The sequence below is a fragment of the Camellia sinensis genome, chromosome 4 (genome assembly GCF_055761805.1).
Source record: "Camellia sinensis isolate YWXY chromosome 4, ASM5576180v1, whole genome shotgun sequence".
Classification (NCBI taxonomy): domain Eukaryota; kingdom Viridiplantae; phylum Streptophyta; class Magnoliopsida; order Ericales; family Theaceae; genus Camellia; species Camellia sinensis.
In genome coordinates, this window is record NC_138964.1 from 33,451,232 (window position 1) to 33,465,179 (window position 13,948).

General features: G+C 29.2%; 1 protein-coding gene across 1 annotated transcript; it reads left to right on the forward strand.

Moving 5' to 3' along the window:
- The first annotated feature begins 1,238 nt into the window (after window positions 1–1,238).
- Window positions 1,239–3,305, forward strand: LOC114266685 (RING-H2 finger protein ATL13). The gene has a single exon (XM_028207604.2). The coding sequence runs from the start codon at window positions 1,581–1,583 to the stop codon at window positions 3,114–3,116; it is 1,536 nt and encodes a 511-aa protein (XP_028063405.2). The 5' UTR covers window positions 1,239–1,580; the 3' UTR covers window positions 3,117–3,305.
- Window positions 3,306–13,948: the final 10,643 nt, after the last annotated feature.

A 13,948-nucleotide genomic window follows, 5' to 3' on the forward strand; every position in this document is an offset into this window, starting at 1 on the left:
ATCTTACACAACAATGAAATTATTATAATTATTAATTGAATATAATATTGATATCATTAAAAATTATTAATTGACTTAATGATTAATTAAGAAAAATAAGTTATTTGTTATGTAATTAAAATTTTTAAAGAATGTGATATAATTTTCAAAATTATATTTAAAACAAATCTCAAAAAATTATTTATAATTTACATATAAATGAAAAACTCTATTGTTATAAAATATATATATATATATATATATATATATATTTTTTGCAGCATTATTATTACCATGAATGAAAATTGGTATCAATTTCTGGTCTAACTCGATCTAATCCCATCAATGCCTGATTTCTTGGCATAATTTATTACTCTCATTTTAAAATGAGTAATACTAGATACTTTAAATAAATTATTAAATTTTTTATATGGGTATAAGATCTATACATATAATTTATGTAAATCTTACATTTATATAAAAAATTTGATAAAAAATTTAAGCTCCGTTTGGAAAGTTGGTTTATGGTTTTTTTTTTTTGGCTATTTTAGATGGTTTGGGATGTCCTAAATAAATGTATTTTTGACTTTTTATAAAAAGATATGTAGAAAAGTAGAGAGGAGATGTTAAATAGTCACAAAAAATAAAATAGACTATTTTAATCACAACAAACAAAACATCACATTTAACCTATAATCATTATACTTTTCTCTAAAAAAAAAATTAAAAAATCCAAAAAAAGCCTTTCTTAACCAAATTTTTTAACACATACCAAAATAACTAAAATAACCAAAAAGTCAAAAAAAAACCAAGCTTTTGGCTTTTTGGCTTTTAACCAAGCTTTTGGGAAGATGGTAAAAAGTGATTTTTTAGCTTTTAACCAAGCTTTTGGCTTTTTTAGACAAATGATTTGAGAAGTTGGTAAAAAGTGACTTTTGACTTTTTTGATTAATATTTGTTTATGATGCCAAATTATAATAAAATGACTAAATTACTCCATTTGTTTAAAATATTTACAACTTCACCTATGTAATACATTTTGACCCATGAGGGGTAAAATTATAATTTCACCGTTAGCTAAAAACCAACTTTCTAAATGAAAAAAAAGTCAAAAAAATCAACTTTTAACTATTACTACTAACAAAAAAAAGTGACTAAAAATTATGTTGCCAAAATAAGCCTTACGACCATAGCATTTTCCTTTTTAAAATCTTCTGGGCATCACATTTATTTCCAATTTGTACCTTCCTCCTCACTTAAATTTTGACTTGCAGGTTTTTTATCAGTGAAATTTACTACTATCTCCCCATAAAGTCTCCATCGCAAAACAAGGCTTATATCTCTCACACCCACATGCTAACAATCTTCAAAAAACCTTCTTTGCATTTAGATTTTCTTTCTGGTGACAGATGTGATTCTTGATACCAAATAGTTCAACTTCTATACAGCTCCAATCTTGGTGGCTTTTCTCTCCACTTTCCCTAGAAAATACGTTTTAGATTTTCTTTCTAGTGACAGATGGGATTCTTGATACCAAATGGTTCAACTTCGATCCTAAAACTCCAATCTTGGTGACTTTTCTCTCACTTTCCCAAGAAAATATGGACTGGGTTTCCTCTGAAATCAAAGTTCAGACCTTGCTCTCCCCATCACAACAACCATATTTTCTCTCTCCACCTCCTCCCTCACCACCATCCTCCTCCAATCTTCATTCCAGTGATTTCAGCTTGAACAAGGTAAGCCCAAGTGTACTTCTCATCATCATAATCCTTGCAATCATTTTCTTCATTTCTAGTTTGCTTCACCTCCTTGTTAGATTCCTATTGAGACCTTCAAACAGAGAGCCTTATGATGATTTGGACAATGTCACTGCCCTTCAAGGTCAGTTACAACAGCTTTTCCATCTCCATGACTCTGGTGTTGATCAGACCTTCATAGACACCTTGCCTATTTTCAACTACAAAGCCATTATAGGTGTGAAAAAGAATCCTTTTGATTGTGCTGTTTGTTTGTGTGAGTTTGAGCCTGAAGACAAGCTCAGATTGTTGCCAAAATGTAGCCATGCTTTCCACATGGAGTGTATAGATACATGGCTCTTGTCTCATTCCACTTGCCCTCTCTGCAGAGCTAGTCTTCTTCCTGATTTCTCAACGCACACCAACTGTTCGCCTATAGTCCTTGTTCTTGAATCTGGCAGTGACAGTTCAAGAGAGATTGTCTCAGAGAGAGATGGTGTCTTGGGCACCACTAATTCATTGGCTAGAGCAAATTCCCAACTGGGTTTTCATTTTAGGGATGAATTAGGCTCAGCTCGGATCGAAATTTCGCGTGAAAGTCAGGCGAAAGATGAAGCGAATCAAGAACAGAAAGTGGGTTCAGAGGAGAAAGTTGTGACTGTCAAGCTTGGGAAGTTTAGGAATGTGGATGGTGGAGGTGGAGGAGAAGGTAGTACTGACAACAATGTTGATGCAAGAAGGTGTTTCTCAATGGGGTCTTTTGCATATGTAATGGATGAGAGTTCATCATTGCAAGTACCCATTAGGACACCAATGAAGAAACAATCAAGTAAGAAGCCTTCTCTGCCATTGAAACCTGGTCATAGGCCAGTGATGTCTGAATGTGATTGTGATTCAAGAAGAGAGTTCAATGGTTTTGAACCATTTAGCAGTGTTGATAACCATGAAATTGAAAATATTAGTAATGGGAATGGGAATGGGAATGCTATTGGGAGGAGCAAGAGAGAGAGCTTCTCAATATCAAAGATTTGGCTAAGGGGAAAGAAGGAGAAGAGTAATACATCTTCCATGGAGTCGTCGAGACGGGCTTTTTCATTCCGGTTTCCGGTGCGCCGAAATGGTGTTGATGGGGGTGAATTGAAGCCCAAGAATGGTGGGACTAGGAGGACTATCTCTGAGATTGATATTGGGAGGTGGGAAAATGGACTAGAGAAAATGGAGGTGGGAAAATGGAGGTGGGAAAGTGGAGGAGGGAGTGAATTGGGGTGTGATGAAGAAAATCAGAGCTGTAACAGTTTGGATTCAACAGCAAATCCACCATCTTTTGCAAGGAGGACTCTGCTTTGGCTTGTGGGAAGACAAAACAAGGTGGTTCACTCATCTTTCTCATCCAATGTTTAACTTGTTTTTTCTTCCATTTTCTTTTTTGTTTTAGGTTCTAGATACTTTTTCTCTTTGATTCCATTCTTCGGGAAGGCAAAATTGGGAGTTGGCGATAGAAAGATGAAGGAAAAGAAAGAAAAAGAAAGAAAGATTGGAACTATGAATTGATCTCAACACAAAATGTTATGCAGTGCACTATTCCAGCAATATTGTTTGTGGTAGAATTTTTTTTAAATTTTTTTTAAAAATTATTTATTATTTATTAATTTATTTTTTAATAGTTAGATTGGTTATTTTCTTCAAATGCATGCATACATATATATATATATATATATATTTGCTTTTCCTTATCAATACTGTTGTTGACTATTTCTTTTTTCCCTTAGTTTGCTGGACATAGCTTTGTTAAATTTTTATTTAAAATAAATGTTGTAACTTTTTAAAAAAAAATGTCAAGTAGTTTAATTTTTGTTACCACCTTTTTAATTTTTTTTTTTATATTAAGTCTCTAGACTAAATTTTCATTCAAATAATTCTCTAACTTCTCAAATTGATTCAGTTTTACCCTTATGTGACATTCTATCCTCTTTTGGCAATTAAGTTGATCAAATAGGACTAATTTAAAGGATAAATTGATAAATTTAATTCTAAAACCTTTTTCCTACTACAAAAAAAATCCATTGATAACATGAGAAATGGTGAAAGATAGTGTTAGTTCTATGATTTTTTTGGGGGGGGGTAATTTTAATATTAGAAAAATAAATTTATGCTGAGTTTTCTCAGTTTATCCTTTAGTTACGGCCTATATAATGTATTTAACGGCTAACTCAAGGGTTATATTGAATTAATTTAGAAAGTTAGAGGGTTTAATTAAAAAACAAAAAAAATTAACTCAAGGACTTAATCAAAAAAATAAAAAATAGCCCTTATTTTAACATAATTTACTCTTTTAAATAATAGTTTGGCAAGCATGTTCACCATGACATACTTATTTTCCCTAGCAGTTCATAGTTTTCTAGTAATAAAAAATTACCACTTGTCCAAAGTGAAAGAGACCATTGGTATCTTGAATAGAGTAATATTTGAGAACTATTTGTGTGGTGGACTCTGAAAAAAATATTTGCCCTTTGATGGCAATTGAGGAACCACAAAGCTATACTTCAATTTGAGATTTTGAATATGTTAAAGAAAAGAGAATTAAAAGGAAAAGTGAAATGAAGTAGAAATTTATTTTTTTATTTTTATTTTATTTTTATAAATTTTAGATGTAAATACAATTTATAAAAATTGTATCTAATGCACAAGAGTATCACCTGACATAGGTCACAGCTAGATATCATTATCCTACTTTTTAATAGAGATGTTGGTTCTCATGACTTGGCGTGAGAGTTACTACGCATGTCATCACCTTTAATTAGAGATATAATTTGGGCGGATCTAACTCAAACAACTCCAATTCAACTTGAAAATTTTTGGGGTTGCTATGGCAAAAATTTTTAGTATTGGGGTTGCTTCAGCTAAAAATTGTCGATTCAAATTAAATTTGAATATAACATGTGTCGGAGTTTTCACAATCCAAGCAACTTGAATAATTGGAATTCCATTGTTAATATATATAAGTTATATAATAAACATGAAATATTATAAGTTATAGATTATTTTGTCACCGTTTGGATTAAATCATATTATAATGTAATATTTAACTGTTTGGTATACATAAGTCATCAAATTAAATTTTCTATTATGGTTCATGTTAGTATTTAAAAAAAAAAAAAAAAAGTAAAATACACTGGTTTAGGATAATCAAAGATAATTTTTATTTTTGTGTTTAAATTTGGGCTACCTGAGCCAAATCCTAATTTTTTGAGTTAAACTCAACCTTGGGTTTGGACAGATTCCTTTACATTTTGAGCGGAGCCTAAACATATGTTTAGCCCGCTCGATTTGTAACCCTATATCTAATTATGGATTTTGCACTAATCATTTAAACAAGTAGTTTAAATATAGATTCGATAGCTTTAATATCGATTTCAAGGTTGAAATTGACATCTTTACTTTAACAATTTGAAATAACAATGCAGAAAACTAAAAGATTTTTAATAATGCACATTTTGTATCTTCTTATGTTATATTACCTAAGAGAAATATTTAAAAAAAAAATATCCCATCTTATTCTTTAGCTTCTCAATTCCTTATACTAGCCAACACTCTTATATTTATTGGTTCTCAATTCCTTTACATTAGCCAACACTCTTATATTTTTAGGTTCTCAATTTCTTTCATTTGAAATCTATTTATCCCAAAAATAAATAAAATAGTTATTTTGTACAGCTACTCATCACGATACCCTTTCCCTTCCAAAATTGAATTTTATAAAAGATTCAGATCCAGCTAGTATAGGAGGATCTAAAAGTAAAAAATATAAAAAATAAAAAATACCCATTTTGTCTTTTGTCGATTTTTATTTTACTTCTCAAATCAGTTTAGTTTAGTAAAATACTAGTGTAAACCTTTTAAATTTTTTTTTTAAAAAAAAAAAATTTATTTTGGTTGGAGAATTTGAGAAGATATTTGAAAAAGAAAAAAAAAAAAGTATGCAAAACTAAATGAAATATAGGTATATTTTATTCACATTTTACTTATCTTTTTTCTTTTCCATTTCAAATTCCTTTCTAATTCCTCTAACCAAACACAACTTAAAGATAAAAAAATAAAAAAATAAGAAATAAAAAGCTATAAAAGCAATTAAAAAGCGACCTAAGTTGAATGAGTTGAATCCATTTAATTTCACTTTGTTGGTGACTTAAATGGTTGAAAAGGGGTGGTGGTTAGTTGTCACTATTGGTAGGTAATAAATGGAATTCAAGTTCAAGAAGGCACTGGCAAATCAGTCCCAAGTAGGCCCTCTTAGCATGGTTTAGGAAGTTTTGTCATTCATAATTTTTAAAAATTTTAATCTTTATATGCTATACAATGAATTGAGTTGTTAGCATTAGGAGGTGAAAGGGGTGATTAGTAAGTAGCTTGAATGTCAAAGTTCACTGTTTATGTAGGAGAAAATAAGAAAATTTAGAAGAAAATTTTGTTGTAAAGAATATTAACAAATCAATTTCTGTCATCACGAGTCATCACTAAATCATCAAAAAAAGTCAACAAAAGATCTTTAATAATAAAATTTTGAAAATGTCATTAATAAATATACTGTTAAGAACAAACCAATTTCCTACAAAAAAAAAATGTTAAGTTTTTGAGATGAAAATTTTAGTCCCAAAAGGATAATAATTCATCATTAAATATCATATTTAGTTACTAAAAATACGATGGCACTTCCACTCAAACCTTCAAAATTTGACATGCCTATTTTTTTTTTTTTGAAGGCTTAGGAGACAAATTGAAATATATGAATTTGACATGGAAGCTCTTCACCTGATATGTCAAATACATTATTCTATTATTTTTAAAATTTGAGCTCTTTTATTTCATATAGAAACTCTTTTATTTAAAAAAAAGGCATTCTCATATGTCAAATCTATTATTTTATTATTTTTTAAATTTGAGCTCTTTTATTTCATATGGAAGCTCTTTTATTTCAAAAAAAGGCATGAAGTAAGAACATATCAAAATTGAAATAAAAGAGCTCAAATTTAAAAAATAATAGAATAATTATTTTTTTATTTCATATGGAAGCTCTTTTATTTCAAAAAAAGGCATGAAGTAGGAACATATCAAAATTGACATGAAGGGATGATGTCAAATGCCACATTAGCTTTTGGCACGTCAAGTGGAGTTCATACTTGATACCAAAATATGGCTGTTAGAATATCACATCATATTTGAAATATCAAGTGGAGGTATTCTAAGATATGTCTAAAATGTAATTTTATCAACTTTTATCATTAAAATTTGAATTTGTTGTATTGGTGCTTCAGTTTATATATATATATATATATATTAAAAACACTTTGAGATTGATAAAACTAAAAAAGCAAATGCAACAAATTTCTCCTAGACTCACTTCCCTTGATACAACAATTCAATAGCTTGTCATTCCTCAAATCAATTTTGCACAGGAAGTAAATACCAATGCCCCATCAGAGAGAGAACACATGAGAAACAAGACATAAATACAAACAATAAAATTTAGAGTTAATTGGCGAAAAGTTCATTCTTATGGGGCATATGTTATTTAGTTAAGGTTTAATTTTTTTTTTTGGAGATAGAGGCACACGTTAAAAAATCGCCGGTGCTAGAAAAGTCACTAAAAGGTCAGCGTTGGTCTACGGCAGTAGTTAGTGACGTTAAAGTGGACATATTGGTGACATTGAATAGATAGGTGATATGTGTATATATTTTAGTAGATAGTTGGACCTTTGAACATAGTGGTGACTCCAAGAATGTTTTTTAGGATGTTCACAATGGGTACTCCAAATAAAATAAAATAATAAAAATAAATAAAATAAAATAATATAATGTAATATAATAATATATTGATATCATTGTTTCAAAAAATAAAATGTAGATACAAAAAATTACAATTTTGTTTTTATCACCAGCGTGATAAAAAATAAAAAATAAAATAAGAAAGCTCTTTTAATTCAAATTGAGATAAGGAAGCAAAGCTTTAAGAGCATATTTGGTACAATATAATTTAATGAATTGAGAATGGAATGAGAGTGATAAAGAAACATAAGGTTGACTGGAATGGAATATCCATTCCCATTCCATTGTTTGGTTGCGAATATGGAATGACATAGGAATAGGATGATGATTATCATTTTCACGTTTGATTGTGCCTATTAAACTAATAGAAAGTAATAAGTTTTTATTATTTATTTATTTTTTTAACAAGTTAGTAATAAATAAATTAAAAATTTATATAGATCATGATAGTGTTGATAGTTGTGGAAGTGGTGGTAGTGGTGGCAACGGTGGCATTGGTGGTGGTGTTATATAGTAGTGGTAGTATAGGATGGTGGTAGGTCATTGCGGCGTTAGTGGTGGTGGTAAGGTCGTGTTGTAGTTGCGATGTGGTGGTTGTGGTGGGGGTGGCGGTGATGGTGATAGCGGGTAACCGTAGTAGAGTGGTGGTTCTCACAATGGTGATGGTGCTATTGTGATATTTTTGAAAGTGGTAGTATTGGTGGTAATGTAGTGGTTGTGACGGCGGAAGTAGTGGTGGTAGTAGGGTAGTGATTCTAATTATAGTGATGGTGATAATTTTATGATTGTGGATGTGGTGGTAGTAGTTGTGGCGATGGTGGTGGTATTGGCGACATCGTTATTATGGTGGTGGTGTGGTGGTTATGGAGGTGGTGGTATTGGTTGTGGCGATGATGGTGGTGTGGTAAGGGTGGTTGTGGTGGCAATAGGGTGGTAGTAGTGGTGGCGACAGTGGTGGAATGAGTGGTAACAGAAGGATATTGTGGTAGTTAAATGACACTATATTATTTTAAAGTACCAAAAAAATAAAAATAATAAAATTTTATAGTAATTCCATGATTGAATGGAATATCCATTCCTTAAGTTAGAGGATTATTATACATTCCTACTTTTTGTTAGAATAACCATTCCAATGGAACGACTATTCCCACTTAGATAAGGTATATCAAACAAGGGAAAATGAATGCAACGTTAGAATGAGCATTCTATTCCAGCCCATTCAATCGTATCAAACGTACTCTAAAAGCTACAAAGAGGTAGTGCACAAGGTTTGAACCTAAAACCTTAGATTGTATGAAAAATATTCTTATCACTTAGAGAACATATATATTATAATACTAATTTCTTTATTATTTATTTTTATTTTTATTTATTTGAATTATACAAGTTTCGCGTGTGCCATTCACTAGTATATATTGATTAAAGAATTATGGGTTGGGTTGGGTTGGGTTGGGTTGAGTGTTCAAGAAAGTAAGCTGGGTAGGTGTTCAATTGGATTGGGTGCTCAGAAAAGTGAGTTAAAGTATTCAACCTATAACAGCTATAATCCCCCATATTTGAACATGTAGTTAGATATATAGGTGACACATGTATGCCTTTGAACATATAGTTAGACATTTGAAAAGATAATTAGACATATAGATGACACATGTACATATTTGAACATATAGTTGGACATTTCAATAGAAAGTTGAAGAGATAGATGATACGTGTACAAATGGGTGATATTTGAACAGATGAATAGATAGGTATAGCCTTTGATGTTCGTTGGATAGATAATATTCTTTTGACCCAAAAAGATTAAAACTTGGGTCAGTAGGCCCCAACATTTTTTAAAATGGACTTCTTGCTTAAGTGCCCTAAAATTTAAAAGCACACTTAGTGTACTGCTCAAATGGTAATAGTTTTGTCTATTAGATCGAGTGTCTTAGTTTTGAATTTTGTATTTTATATAGGTTAGAAGGACATTTCAAAAATCAAAATCTTTGATATTTTGTGTCAACGCCATCTCAAGACTTTTCTTTATAATAATATAGATAAATAGATAAATAGATTGATAAGAGTCCAACTACAATATAAACCCTACCTCATAAGAGAAAATTATGAATTTAGACTACTAGTTATTCACTATTGTGATGCAGCTATGAAAGAATGTATTTTAAGAAAAATTTTAATTACGAACCATTATATTTCGAATCTGGTGATTATATTATAAATATTCATTCAAATGTTATAAATTTTATTCTGAACAAAATTATAAATTTTCAAATTCTTATGAATTAATGATGAAAAGATATACAATAGGCATCTTTTTAAATTGTTATAATAAAATTTGCTTGAAATTAATAACATACTCTTTTGAAAAGTAATTTATACTTTAATTTTTTAACTTATTTAAATCCCATTACCTTTTCATTTTTTATATATATTTTTCATAATAGACCAAAAAAAAAAAAAAAAAATTTATTTGGCACTTTTTAAAAACAACCCACTCAAAGTGGGTCAACAAACCAACCCAGCAACAATGATGGTGATGTTGGTTCATTATCATGAGTACTGAAATTAATAACCCATTAACTCCCAAATGACAATGTGTAGACGAATTGAAACAGTGATGAATGAGTTTTTGGCCTAGATTAAGAGTTAATTTAAAAAAAAAAAAAAAACATTCAAAAAAAAGAAAGAAAGATAGAGACGCGATGTGATTCAAAAAGTTAAAAAACTAAAAAGAGAAGGGGTTGTTTGGGATGATCTAAATAAGTGCACTTTTTGACTTTTTATGAAATATGGGTTGGGTTTGGGTTGGGTTTGAAGTGATGTGTAAGAGTTGGGTTTGTGTTAGGTTTGAAGTGATGTGTAAGAGAGGTGATGTGACTTAAATAAGATGATGTGACTTAAATAAGATAGTGACTTTTTAACTTTTTGTCTTTTTCAAGACATGACAAACTTGGCCTTAATCATATTGTCAAAATAGGCCTTTATCCACATATATGTCAAATTTAACAGGAATTTTTTTTTTCTTTAGTTGTGATATTGTTTTAGTTATAACTCATGAGATTTTTGATTATGTTTTATTTAATATTTAGTTGTAACTCATATATATATATATATATATATAATTATGTCTAAGGAAGTATAGAATTATATTCAGTGTGTTTGATTTGAGTTTTTTGAATTAAGTTTTTTGAAAATTAAGTTTTTTGATTTTCGTATTTTTTTGTTTTTAGTGAATATTTTTTAAATTTTAAACATTTTTTTTACTTTTTAGATGCACCTTATTTAGATGTATCTAAAAAGTAAAAAAATTGTGAAAAAATATTTTAAAAAATTAATAAATACATAAAAATATAAAAAATATACTGAATTCTCGTATTTTTTTTGTATTGTGGGTATTTAGTGAATTTTTAAAAGGTTTTTTTCACAAATTTTTTACTTTTTAGATACATCTAAGTTAGTATGTCTAAAAATTTTAAAAATTGTTTAAAATATTAAAAAAATCAGTAAAAATAAAAAAATACGAAAAATTAAAAAATATAATTTTCTAAAAAGTAATTTTTGAAAAGTAAAACCAAGCATGATGATTATTTTCTTTTTTAGTTATAAGTTTTATATAACACATACATATATTTTAAAGTATGTACCATAATCTTTCTTTAAATGTTAAATAGTATTGGGATTGGAGTGAGAAGTGACTTGGTATGGGTAAAAAAAAGTTAAAAAGCATTTTGAATTGAGTGAAAAATATTTTGATTTAATTAAAGTGTTTCATATTTTTTAAATCTTTTCCTTATATTAGACATGTCCATAGTTTAAGGATTACAATGCATCTGCATAGCATAGAAATAAATGAATATAAAATCTGAATGGATGGTTACATAGCTAAGGACACACATTAATAGAATTTTAATACATATATAAATATAGGGATGTTTACAAAGAGGATTGGACTAAAATAGCTTATTAAAAGACAAAATAAGTTAAAATAGTTAATAAGAAAAAATATCATATACTATTTATAATCATTTTATTTTTTCTCTTTCAATTATCAAATCACCTAAAAAAAAGAAAAAATCAATTAACTTCAAAAAATCTAAATAGCCAACTAAAATAGCAAACTTCCCAAACAAGGCCATAAGGGTTTTATTAAGTAAGATTAAAAAATTGTACCTTTTTTTTAGGGCAAACGTCACCTCTTGTAGTTTGGGTCATATGTAGTTTACCTTTTAACGTTTGGAAATGACTATATAACCTTCTTATGGTTTGTGGAATGAAGTGTATCGTTAAACCCGTTAACGATTTAATAAAACAGACTAAAATACTTATGTATTTTCGTCACTTGTTTAGAAGGAAAAATGCACTTTAACCTATGTATGATTTGACCCTTTATGTTTTATTTTATGTGCGATTTACCTTCTTGAAATTTGAAAAAGAGCATGTAACCCCTTTATATCCACCACGTGTTTCGCACTTGTTATTAAGTTGGATGAAATATTTAACAGTACATTTTAGTTCACAAATTACATGAAGGTTATATGATCATTTCCAAATGTTAGAAGGATAAACTGTACATGACCCAAATCACAAGGGGTAAAGTGAAATTTGTCATTTTTTCATTACGCACGCTTTATACAGAATATACAACTATTTTAAAATTCTTAACAAGATCACATGTTAATAAAATCTTTAATATAACCAATATAAACTCTCCCTCTAAGTCGATGTGAGAACCAATTTTTAATCAATTTTCTTAATTATAATTTCAAACTGAAGAAAAACAAAATTAGGGGGTTCACGTAGTTTTTCATTTCAAAAATTTAAATATTCAAACAAAGCAAGGGGTAGACACATTTAACCAACTAGACTAACTCAATTAGTCACTCTTGTACACTTCTTACTTGGGAGGTCAATAGATCAATCATTATCAAACATAAAGATTGATTATTTTTCTCCTACTTTTGGTTGTCGGTTCGATAAATATTGTTGAACTATAGTTGTTCAGTTTAGTATAATTCTTCTCATATATTTGTAAAAAAAAAAAAAAAAAAAAAGGAGTAGCCAGACTTGTGAAAGTTATTAATTAAAAAGCATTGAACAAGTGGTTGAGTCCTTACTTCTAAGCTCTTTAATTATCCATTATTATAGTTATAAAAACAAAATGAGATTCAAAATTTGAAAAGTGTCCTCATTCATTTCCTTTAAATTTCTTGAATCAGAGGTTGCTGAGATGGGCAAGCAAAGTTCATTGTGGGCACAACCTCACAGGCTGTTTGCATTTATTGGAATGCAATTTTCCTTTTTGTATAAAGATAAGAGACTGATGAGTGATCTGTGCTGATGGACTCAACATTAATGGGGTGATGTTATTATGGTCACGGGGACTGTTGGAGGGCTGTTTTCTGGTGTTTATATATGTGACCTAACACCACCTTTTCGAATTGTCCCACACACATTACCATGAAGGGTTTTTTATTTTTATTTTTATTTTATTTTCTTAAGGATTCCAACATAAGTCTACTACTAAAAAGTGGAGAAGGGGAATTGCTAACTGACATTGGTTTGGGAACCTTCACTTTTAGTTAAAAAATTAAAAGAATCATTATAAATTATCACATTATTTTTTTTTATTTTTTGTAAAAAATCAAAAAATTATTAAGATAATATGTTCCCAAACGAGGCCGCCTCTAAGAAGAGTCAAACTCCTTACCTCACATATGTGAAAGACAAATAATTAATAACCGCTAAACTAGAACCCAAGTAAAGTTCCCATTTCAGTCAATTCATTATTTATTTCATTTATTTATTTTTCAGATTTGAATAGAGGTATATGTCTAGTCTATTCCTAAGGAAGTGAGAAAGAGAAGCTGCTAAATAGCAATTGCAATGGATGACAAATTGTAAAAGTATATATTAGTTAATGAAGCATTGCGAATACTACAACTCTCACCTCTGACTAGAATTGAACCTCCTACATGAGAGGCAGATGACACGTGTAGTGTATATACAAAAAAATCCATAGACTTGTCAGGTCAATAATGTTAGCCTCCCCTTGTTTTATCATTTTCATTGAAAGAGGTACTTGTGTTTTGTGTTTTTAACTTAATCTCGTAGCAAAGCATATTGGCTAAGAGTTTCTATATCTTAGGTCTTGTTTGAGAATAAATTATTTTAATAATTTTTTAATTTTTTGATTAAAATATGAGATAAAAAAAATTAATATGTTTAAAATAATTTTTTAATTTTTTATGAAAAGATGTGTAAAAAATAGAGAGAAAAGAGAATTTTTAATTTTTTGGTATATGTTATGGATTTTTTGATTTTTTTAAATAACTTTTTAACTTTTAAAGTAAATCACTCGCATGCCAAACGAGACCTTATTAAGATGTTTAGAATTTAGTTATTTTCACCTAGGC

Excerpts from the sequence above, each read along its gene's own strand:
- LOC114266685 (XM_028207604.2), top strand. The coding sequence starts at position 1,581 with ATGGACTGGGTTTCCTCTGAAATCAAAGTTCAGACCTTGCTCTCCCCA.